The sequence below is a fragment of the Lycium barbarum genome, chromosome 12 (genome assembly GCF_019175385.1).
Source record: "Lycium barbarum isolate Lr01 chromosome 12, ASM1917538v2, whole genome shotgun sequence".
Taxonomy (NCBI): Eukaryota; Viridiplantae; Streptophyta; class Magnoliopsida; order Solanales; family Solanaceae; genus Lycium; species Lycium barbarum.
The window spans coordinates 86,756,404-86,767,853 of record NC_083348.1 but is presented as its reverse complement, the minus strand read 5'-3'; the positions used below and the strand labels follow the sequence as shown (position 1 = coordinate 86,767,853).

Here is an 11,450-nt window from a genome sequence, read left to right as displayed (position 1 = left end):
CTTTGAAGATATTTTCATGACCGAATATGATGTGGGAGAAATTAACGAAATGGTTCAAAATTGGTGATTTTATTATTCTACTATTTTTGTACAACTCATGTATTATTTGCAAGTTAAAAAAAAATACAACTTACAAATAAATGTTATCCAATAATGAATAAAATATATGACTCATTGAGCTTTCTTCTATTTACTTGTGTTCATATTTTTATTTTTATTAAGTTAGGAATATACCTAAAATATACTAAGAATATACTTATAATATACATCCACTTAAATTAAAAATTAGAAAGTTATATACTTGAAAAATAACTAAAATATATTCAGAATATACTTATAATATATATATATATATATATATATATATATATATATATATATATATATATATATATATATATATATATAATAAGTTATACATATATATGTCTACGAAAAGCACTATTCTGTATTGCTGACTTGCTGTTAGCCTGTTAGTCAGTAAATATTTAAACTTTAATTATAAACTTGTATAACATATGTAAATATATCTACAATATACTAATAAATACTAATATATATATATATATATAAAATACAAAAAACAAAAACAAAAACAAAAAAGGTTTTAACCACTTTGAACCGGATCGGTTCCGGTTTGGGATTTCAAACCGGTAAATCGAAACCGGTTAAGCAGTTCCGGTTTTTTAACCGGAAACCGACCAGTTCCCTAATCGATTACCGGTCTGGTTCCGGTTAACCCGGTTAACGGGTCTACATATAAGGATGTAAGTTTGTTTCAAATATCAAGAAGGTGTGAGCTTAAAATGCTTTTTAATAATCAAATACTCGTTTTGAGTCGCACATATTGAAGGATAGATCATTAATTACAGCTTATTTACGATTCACAATGCACATAAGGAATTTGCTTCAAATATCAATAAAAACAAACGAAAAGGGTAGGCACTAGCACACCAAATATGATTCTTATCGATCAAACCTTTATTGGGAGACCCGACCCGCTTTTCCATCAGTTCCGGGTCCCTGCATTTCTTCACCTCCATAACCCGGAACAACACCTGAATTCCTAACTCCATAATACATTCCCTGATTCATTCCTTCATTCGGGTCAACACTCATTACTGGCCTCAATCCACTGTATACTTGGCCCATACTTGAAACTGGTGGATACCCGACTGGTAATTGATTTGGAGCAACCGGAAACGGATGAACAAATGAAGCCCTCATTGGAATTGACTGTACTGCAACATTTCCGGGTTGAACCTGACCAGGACCCGGAACATAATAAACGGGTATTGTTTGAACCGGTTGTGCTGGATAATGCCATAGCGGACTACCCGGATAACTCGGTTGAACCGTGTTTTCGCCAACTGGCGTTTCTCTGGATTCAGTTACCGGGTTTGGGTTATCGGGCTTTGTTTTAACGGGTGGAAGATCAGGCATTGGTGCCATTGATGATGATATAGAGCCATAGGGTGAAGAAACAATAGGTGGAGCGGGTGAACCCGGATCAGAAATGTTAAACTTGTTCTTCACTAATTTTGATTCATCAGAATTATCCAACCCGAATAAGTAATCAGGAACCTCAGAAACCATAGATGATGCTTCGGATCGACCACGCTCCAAACCCGTACCCGAACCCGAACCACCATTGAGTGCATCAACAAACCATTGTTCTCGTTTAGATGAGCCGTCAAGGATAGAGCTAATAGTGCTGGCTCTGGAACTAGAGTCGTTAGGGAAAAGGAAAAGCCGAAGCCGAGCTGATTTTTGATTTTGAATAAGCCGATCATACTCTTCCATCATATTCTCCAAATCTTCATCAGTTGTAACGGTTATCAAAGAGTCTAAATCCTCGTTTGGGAGCTGGTATTTAATGTTAATGTTTGAATTTCCAGCGAGTTTGGAGAGTTTTCCCAGGAGAGATGCGAAGGTAGTGTGGCGGTTGACTGCAACGATACGAGTGTCACCACCGACGTAACGGAGTTGATTGTCGTGTGGTCTGAGCATGATTTTGCCACCGAAACTGCACATGAAACGGGCACGTGGCTGTGTGTCGTCGTACATGTGGTGGTGCTGCTGTTCAGAGCGAGGTGTTGAGGATACTGAGTCGCCGTTGACGGAGTCGAACTCCGGTGGCGGCGCGTAATGACAACCACTCATTTGCTGCAAATTGAAATGGAAGAAGAAACTGTTAGTTTGTTAGACTCTTACTATCACTCCTACTGTTATACTTATTCAAGTTGTGAAAAACGTGTACTTCACTGCTTAACTTGGGTTTATCATAATTAATCATTCCCTTACAAAAATTCTCTGTAGTTATGAAGAACTTCCATTGAGTTACCTGGTAAAAAACTTTGATTTAAGTTATATAAGTAATTGAACTGTGAGTTTTTAAAAATTAAATTACAAAAGATGTAAGTGTTTGATTTAAAATACACGAGTCTATTCGTAATTGAGTTACAGTACAAGGGTGGATGTTTAGTATAGTTAACCCTTCTTTATACTCCATTTTTATAAATTTAATTGAGTACAACAGCTAACTATGTCAATTTAATATGAAATGTGAATTCATATATTTTCATAAAGTTGAATAATGAGTCACCGGCCTCAACAATCTCGCATTAAACTTTAAAAAAGGGCAAGAAGACCAATCTCATTGGAGTAATGTTAGTAAGTATTTTAATGAGCCACTGAACAAATCAGAATTAGTTGTCAGCTGAATGTTTCGTATTGATGATATCAGCAGTTGTTCAACTTGCTATAATTAACATGGACGGCTAATTAACTATGCTTATTTGCTAGTTTAAACGATAAGAGCGGACAAAATTGGAAAGATGCCTATTAAAACCAGTACGTCACTGGATTAGGCCATTTAGCACGAGGATAGGTTAATTAATCCTTTTATATAATTTTCATCAAAAGAAAAAGACAATCATATGATTAAGCAGGGAGCACACATTCCAGTTTATTACTCGGCTCAAGTCAACAAGTTAATGTTTGATTTTCCATTTCAGACATACAGCATAATTTTCTCTTAATACTTCTATCTCATTTTACATAATACAGTAGTAGTAAAAAAAAATTCCTTTGCTATAATTTTAGTTCAATATTACAATACTATTAAATCATGTTATTAAATGAGCCGTAATTTATGATACTTTTTGTATAATTTCTAAACAAGTAAAATTAAATTTTCTTAAAATTAATAATCGATGTATGATTTCATTTACTCTTCTACTCAGAATCTCATTCATCTTTTTATCTATGGTATTGTTCTTTATCATTCCATTGTTTAACAGTTCAAGCACATATTACTATTCTTACCATGTACTAGTATATGTGACAATTTTTTTTGTTTATGGGTTATGAATCATAATTTTTTTTGTGTATTGAATTCTGAATAGATTATTTATAAATATTTAAAAAATTAACATAAATATAGAGTCTGAGCAAGGCTTATTGAATTCTACTAAACCTGTAATTCTAATTGTGGCTCTGCCCCTGCTATTATCAGAAGCTAAAGTTCACTAGGGGCAGATGGAGTGTTGAACCTCCGAACCCATTTGAACCTAGTAAATTTGATGCATAACATAAATTAAGTAGGCGTTTGGTCATTAAAACCAAATATTTTTCATTTTATTTGGAATTTTGAAGTTGAAGTTGAAGATACAGTTGTGTTTGATTATAATTTTTGTAAAGAATATTTGGTTGTTTGAATATACTGAAAGTGAAAACAAGATTTTAGATATTTTTCAAATTTCAAATACAACTTCAAATTGTATTTGCAATTATCATGGCCAGACGTTGATTTCAAAACAAAGTGAAATAATTTTCAAGAAAGAAAGTGAAAAATTCTCATGGCCAAACAGGTCCTCGTTTTAATATATACTACTACTAAAATTATGGTAACAATAGTAAGTCTCAGTTCTCGAGACCCGAAACATCTTGTTAAGAGGATGGTTCAGTACTCCAGTCGTTATTATAACCTAACAAATCTACTCATTTAGTTTACAACCTCTACTCGAAGGTGCAGTTTAAAGTATCCTTCGTAAATATCGAATCAGATTAATGGATAAGGTTCAAGGGAAAGAGAACCAATGGAACTGAGAAATGAGCTGGTGGTGTATTGTTTTTGCCAGGTTTTCTGGGCCAGGTTACGAATAATGCCCTGTCGCCAAAGGTGGGCAAACATTTGGAATACATGCTGAGTGTTGTACCCTCTAATTTCATTTATTTCTCTTCTTTTTGGATAAGCATAGGACAAAAAAATGACAAAAACAAGAAGGCTTCAAAAGGTTCAAACTTGACTACTTCAAGTGCTTATTTGTTCTTGACTCCCAATTCTCAAAAAAGAATGAGGATCAAAGGACTATATCAAATAGAACTCATTTAATGAGTTTTACAAGCACATTCGGTCAAAATTCGAATAAAGCAGAAGGGTTGCGTATAGTAAGAATAATGTAACTATAATGAATCTTTTTATGTACTAGAAAGTCACTTAACAGACTTAAATTAGTTTGACATTGAAACATTCTGAAATGAGTTGAAAGAACTACCATCAAATAAAGAAGATCAGCAAGAAGAAAATGAAAGCATTTAATCAAATAGGAGTTGCTTATAAAATAGTAACTTACATGATGGAGACGTTCAAACTCTTTGATGTCTCAGCACCAGAAGAGTATTAATTATGCTGCAAAAGAAGAGGGAGGAATGAGGAAAGAAATATGATGGTGGAGTTAGGATGAAGAGAAGGGTATAGTGGAGCTAATAAAAAGGTTTAAAAAGTGAGAATGAGACTTTAGAGGGGGTGGGGTCCTTCATTCATGTCTTTAATCTACCTCTTTCTTTCAAGACGACGTGGCTTCCATATTTTCTTCTGTTATGGGGGTGGGAGTGGGGGGATTATATTCCCAAATTGTAGTAGGAAAATGTTTCATGTCCACTTGTTTTTGGTAACTCCTGCAAAACAATCCACTTTTAAGTCTACCTAAAACGATGTTCATCTCATATTTATTTCGCGTAAACATTATTGTCCTTTGTTTAAAATTCGTCTACTGACAAAAATAAAGAAAGTTTCTGTTGGGTTTTTTTATGTGTGTGAATGGAAAATGAGGAGGAGTTTTTCCAAAAAGACATCATGGGATAGGTTGTGATTTTTTCGATAAGACACAATAGCACATGTTCACGCTACCATTTGTTGACTATAAATTCAGTGGACTAACCTTGTGATTTGTTGCTGAATTTGCGCTCGGCCAAGTTGGTGGGGTTTGAGGTACCGCTGCGCCATCAACAAGTATATTCGTTTATCCTGGGATCCATAACCTCATGTACAGTGAGGGAATTAAATTCCTTAAGAACAGATAGTGAATTCTGTGATCTCGGATACTTTCCAGTTTCTGCATTTAATCGTTTTTCCAATTTATTTTTTAAACGGGTTTACTGATTTTTTAACACAGTATACTAACAAACTTAGGAAATTTATATTTTTTAGTTTCTGAATTTAATTGTTTTTCCAGTTTATTTTCATTTACTGGTTTATTAATTTTTGAACACAGTATACTAACAGTTTCCTCCGAAAAGACAAGACGGCCATAATTAATTAACTTATAGCGTCCCGAATTCGAATTCTGCAGCAACAGAGAACCGAAGTAATAGAGGTCAATTATCACTAAGCTATTAAATTGAAAAGTTTACGTTCTGATTCGGGTGATGATTGTGAGATGGTCCAATAGGGGAGACCAAAGTTGTTTTTCTGAGCATGGCAAATTTAATATCATAAAGCAATATATCATTTTCATCCCCAAGCCTTTAAATATGTTCCTCGCTCTGTTGTCTGCTCAAGGTCGTAGCAAATCGAAATATTTAATTTGATAAATAATAAAACACTAGCAATAAGTAAACAATTTAATTGAATTATCAGCCCAATGGTTCTTAAAAGGTCAATACTCCAATGATAATTTTCTCCAATATTACTACAAGGGTTTATGGACAGGGGGAATTAGGCGGTTTTGGTCGGTGCAACTAGTCTGGTTTCTCAATTCTAACTAGATGATAAAAGTCCGTGCTAGCATCGGCCCAACACAAAAAATAATATCATACTTTTTTTTTAGTCTGTCTAAAAAAGAATGATATATTTTTATGTTTAGAAATCATTTAACTTGAAACTTTCCCTTTTACCTTTAATGAAATGATTTAAATCCACACAAATATCTATGACTTGTTTTAGATCACAAGTTTCAAAGATCTTTCCTTTCTTTTTTAAACTTCGTGCCTAGTCAAACAATGTCACATAATTATGGAATTTTTATTATAGAAAGTATTATAATTCAAATAATTGAAAATATCAATAAATTATTTTACTTAGTCCGCTTCTCCCATATATGACATTCCTGGTTTAGTTCTCCAATTAAAAGATTTGAAATACACTTTCTCCTACCGAGTTTCATGTCATCATCTCTTTCTACTCAACAACACTGAAAAACGCTTTCATGTGTTAGCATCTGTTGGAGTCTTAAATTTTCAAGTATAGACCAACTTCATCATTTTAAGAAAATATGTGTATACGTTTCTTGACTGTTTATATTTCGTCTTCTTGATGTTATTCCTCATTATTTGTGTGAGACGTATGTGTCTAAACTTATACCCAAAGGTATAAGTTTTAAATCTTTTGGTTTTATGGCTTCTTTAGCGGTTTTTGTGTTCAATTTAAATCGTTATTTCTTTTTTCCTGAATTTCTCTTCTTTAAATTTTCTCTAAGAGCACTTTTACCATTTTCTGAACTTATTATCATTATTTAAATGTCTTTTTTTTTTCAATTGTCTCCTACTTCTTCACGTGGATCCCATCTTATTTTTTTTTTTTATTATTATTATTATTATAGAAGAGCGGATTGAGGACCAAACCCACTCTCCTGTAATAGTTAAAAAACCTTAGGGCTCAGAAAAAAATTAGATAATGATATGAATTATTTAATTAAGTTACATTACTTATTAGTTCCCTTAAATAATGATTCCTGCAAACTTTTGGTTGATCCTACATATTCATTGGCTGATTCCCTCTTAATTTCTCTTTCTAAATAAATTAATTTCATCAATAGCTAGTTATTGATTAAATATAAATTCGTGCAATAATATTTTAAGTAATTAAAATAAAATTATTTAACAAATAAAAGGAAGGCGTGATAATTGATAAAAATAAAATGAAATGTCAAGACGCAAAGCAAGTTAGATAAGAAATATTATATAACTCAAACTACCCATTTCTTAAAGAGGAAAAGAAAGAGTCTTTGAATGGTTTTTTTGTGATGTCAACAGCTGTTGAAAACTTTAAAATTCATAATTGAATTTATATTCTTTCAAGCAAGTTGGTAATAGCAATTATGTATCCTTCGCTTTCAGTGTATGATGGTCGGTAAGTAAAACCTTTTCAAGATTGTGACCTTTAAAGTATTACAGTATACATTATGTCTTATTTAAAGTGGATGAAGAGCATCTCTTTACAAAAGCAAACCTATCCCACTTGCCTTTCATATTAGAAGTGGACAAATCTATTATTTCCTTTCCTAGATTTAGAAAATAAAAGGAGATGGAGATTTGGATTGAGGGGGGAGGGGGGTGGGGAGGGAGGATTCGGATTTTTTTAATTCATTCATTTGGAGTTGTTTTCAAGTAATTATGATCATATGTTCAAATATATTTATCTCAAGATGGATGGCCAGCATTTTTTATTTATTTTTAACAGAAAATGGAGTGATTTCAAAATAACTTAGCACCATTTGGTTAACATTTTCCGAAAACAGAATATTATATACTCCCTCCGTCCCAAAAAGATTGTCCTCTTTTGACTTGGCACAAAATTTAAGAAATAAAGGAAGACTTTTGAAATGTGTGATCCAAAACAACCCTTAGATATTTGTGTGGTTGTAGATCATCTCATAAAATTAAATTGTTTTTAAATATAAAAAGAAAAAAATCTTTTTCAAACAGATTAAAAAAAAAGGAGAATAATCTTTTTGAGACGGAGGGAGTGCAATATGTGGGACTGGGTCAAGAAGGGATCTTCACCTTAGGCGGGCTACTTCTTTAGGCCGAAGTTTCACGTTGTCCCGAAATGAATATTTGGGCTTTCCATGGGTTAAGTTCACAAATGGCCTCCATAAGGAGGTGGTCTTGATTTTTTTGGCCAATTTGCACGATTAGCCTTATTTGAGAGTGGTCTTTAATTTTTGTTCCTCAAATTGTTGGTCTTTAATTTTTGGCCTTCCCCTAATAGCCTGAGGTTCTGGGTTCGAACCATGGCTCAGTCCAATAAAAAAAATCGCAAGGCGGAGTTTCGTAGCAAAATTAAACCTATTCGGGCCCAACTTTTGGCCAATTAGGCCTTAAGGCAAAGGTTTCGTAAAAAGTCTTGCCTTGTAATTTTTTTTTTTCGACTGAGCAGGGTTCCGAACCCAGAACCTCAGGGTATTTTCGGCCACTTTTTTTAAGCGAACGGTAAAAATTAAAGACCAACAATTTGAGGGGAAAAAATTAAAGACCAACGCCTTTGAAGGGAAAATCCATGCAAAAAATTGGATTTATTTGCCCCGGTTAACAATTTTTTTTTTATATAAAAAAATCTCCACTTCAAAAAATTTGCTAGACAAAGCTTTTATTGCCCATCGAGCATAAGGTGTGGACATAAATTAGTTTAATGAATCTTCTCAATTGATCACAAGCCATGTCTTATAGGCAAATTAGAACTTATGCTCAATGGGAAACATAGGGAAGTTTTGTTGCCCATAAGACATAACTTCTAGCTCTTGCCTATAAGACAGGAGTTCATGATATTTCAAGACAGAGAACTGGTCAATTGACCATAAGTTTTGTCTTATAAGAAAAAGTTAGAACGTATGCATGATAGTCCACACAAGCTCTAGCCAACGTATTTTTTCAATTTAAGGTCATTTTTTAAAGATTTTATTTAGTAGGGACAAAAATTTAAGACCGAACACTTTTTGAGTGCGTCATTTCCGGGCTTTCCATGTAAGGCAGAAACAAAGCCCATTTGGAAACTCTCATGTTGTGGCCCATATCTTCCCATCCCTAGTACAAGAGATGAATCAATAATACAAAATAAATCATATGCTTCAAAGAATTTTACCTCGAATTATTTGTATGCATGTTATTACACATTTTCAAGGTCAAGACAGTCAATAAGAGAACTTCCAGATTAGTTTTACGGAAAAGGGTCAAATACACCCCTATACTATCAGAAAAGGGTTAAATATACCCCTCGTTATACTTTGGGTTCAAATATACCTTTTTCATTATACTTTGAGTTTAAATATACCTCTCTGTTATATTTTGAGTCCAAATATACCTCTCCTCCGTTAAAATTGTCCATGGTGGACATGATATATGATGTGGCACTGACAGTTCGGTGAGGTGGACACCATATGGCATGCCACCTCACCACCCCAACCCATTTACCCCTCTCTTCCACTTCTTCTTCCACCACTATCATCCTCCCCCCTCCACAACCTTTGCCACCATTAACACCACCTTCAATCATATTGGAGGGGCACCACTGACGAATGCACTCTCAAAATAAAGAAATGAAGCAATTCAGCTCTCTCTATCACTGAGGTAAAGACAAATTCATTTATAAATACTCCATATCTTACTCTCATTGATCAAACAGCTAGCACAAAATCTCTTCTTTCACATTTAAAAGAATGAAAGATTTGGACATGCAAAAAATATTCGAAATCAGTATAAATAAAACATCAAATATGCCAACGTGCTTATTAATTTCATATGGATGCTGAATACTAACTTCTTTTTTTTCCCTCTCGGATTGTGAGCTATGAAGAGTTAACAAGGTTTGATTAGTCGTGACTGTTGGCATTACATCCATACGTAACGTGGTGGGACGGCAGTGATGGAGAGAGAGCTGAATTGCTTCAGCTCTTTATTTTGAGAGTGCATTCGTCAGTGGCGGCCCTCCAATATGATTGAAGGTGGAGATGGTGGTGTGGTGGTGCTAATGGTGACAAAGGTTGTGGAGGGGAGTGGATGGTAGTGGTGGAAGAAGAAGTGGAAGAGAGGGGTAAATAGGTTGGGGTGGTGAGGTGACATGCCATGTGGTGTCCATCTCACCGAATTGTCAGTGCCACGTCATACATCATGTCCACCATGAATAATTTTAATAGAGGAGGGGTATATTTGGACTCAAAATATAACAGAGGAGTATATTTAAACCCAAAGTATAACAGAAAAGGTATATTTAGATCCAAAGTATAACGGAGAGGGTATATTTAGACCCAAAGTATAACGAGGGGTATATTTAACCCTTTTTTGATAGTACAAGGGTATATTTGACCCTTTTCCGTTAGTTTTATCCTTTTTGGCTGAGTTACACATTTCTTATTTATTGCCTCGTACGTCTGAGTGAATTTAGAAGGATATCCTCAGTTGGTAGCTCCAGAACCAATTTAATAGTCAACAGTTCTATTCTTTTTTTTTTTTTTGTTTCTCCTGAAAGATGCAGAATTCAATGATCTAAACGCAAAATTTCAATAGGAAGTTGGATTCTGAAAATCATTAACTCTCGTTAACATTTCAGGTGGTTATCAGCATTTAGGAACAGTTTCATTTCACTTCTTTATGTTTGTTTGAAATATTAGTTTCGTATTGCTCGTCAAATAATTTAAGACCAATTCTCAACCGGGCAATTCGTAGGAATGCCCTTATTTTGGGGAGGTCTTTAATTTTTGGTCTTCGTCTAATACCATGAGGTTTGGGGTTCGAACCCCGACTTAGTCAAAAAAAAAAAAATCACAAGGCAGAGTTTTGTAGCAAAGTTAGGCCTATCCGGGGCAAAGTTAGGCTAAAGGCAGAGTTAGCAGGTAGAGTTTTTCATTCAAAACTCTGCCTTGCAAATTCAAACATCTGCCTTGCAAATTCAAACATCTGCCTTGCAATTTTTATTTTTTTTACTGAGCTGGGGATCGAATCCAGAACCTTAAGGTATTAGGCGAAGGACAAAAATTAAAAACCACCAATTTGAGGGACAAAATTATTCTGGGCCTACTGCTAATAAGATGTTAGTATCATCATGGGCTCTCATAACAGAGTTCTGGGCCTGTGACACTACAAAGTTGGGCTGGTATAGGGTAACCCACTTTGCAGCCTTAATTTTTTATAGGGAAATCTATATGGCATTGTAACACCTCAGACTTTTAACTTAAGCTTTGACCATGATTCTAGACTTAGAAAACCAGATAAAGAATGTGGGAATTGGAAATTTCTTTACAATTGTCAGATGGAAATTTACGCCCCAGAATACAGACCGTATTTCAGTATGCGACTCGTATTTCAAATCGTGATTTTGCATATAAATCACTACGCATTCTGAAAATTGGCTCAGGAAATTTTATAGTTAAATAAGGATCGTATTTTGAAAT

At 34.2% G+C, this 11,450-nt stretch overlaps 1 protein-coding gene across 1 annotated transcript; it reads right to left on the bottom strand.

Moving 5' to 3' along the window:
• Positions 1 to 783: 783 nt before the first annotated feature.
• LOC132623376 (protein PAL OF QUIRKY) lies at positions 784 to 4,800 on the bottom strand. The gene is made up of 2 exons (XM_060338124.1): positions 4,638 to 4,800; positions 784 to 2,166 (listed from the first exon to the last, which is right to left on the bottom strand). Exon 2 carries the CDS (start codon positions 2,161 to 2,163, stop codon positions 982 to 984), a length of 1,182 nt encoding a protein of 393 aa, XP_060194107.1. The 5' UTR covers positions 2,164 to 2,166; positions 4,638 to 4,800; the 3' UTR covers positions 784 to 981.
• Positions 4,801 to 11,450: the final 6,650 nt, after the last annotated feature.

Bases quoted from the DNA above. Each gene is read 5' to 3' on its own strand.
- LOC132623376 (XM_060338124.1), bottom strand. From the start codon at position 2,163: ATGAGTGGTTGTCATTACGCGCCGCCACCGGAGTTCGACTCCGTCAAC.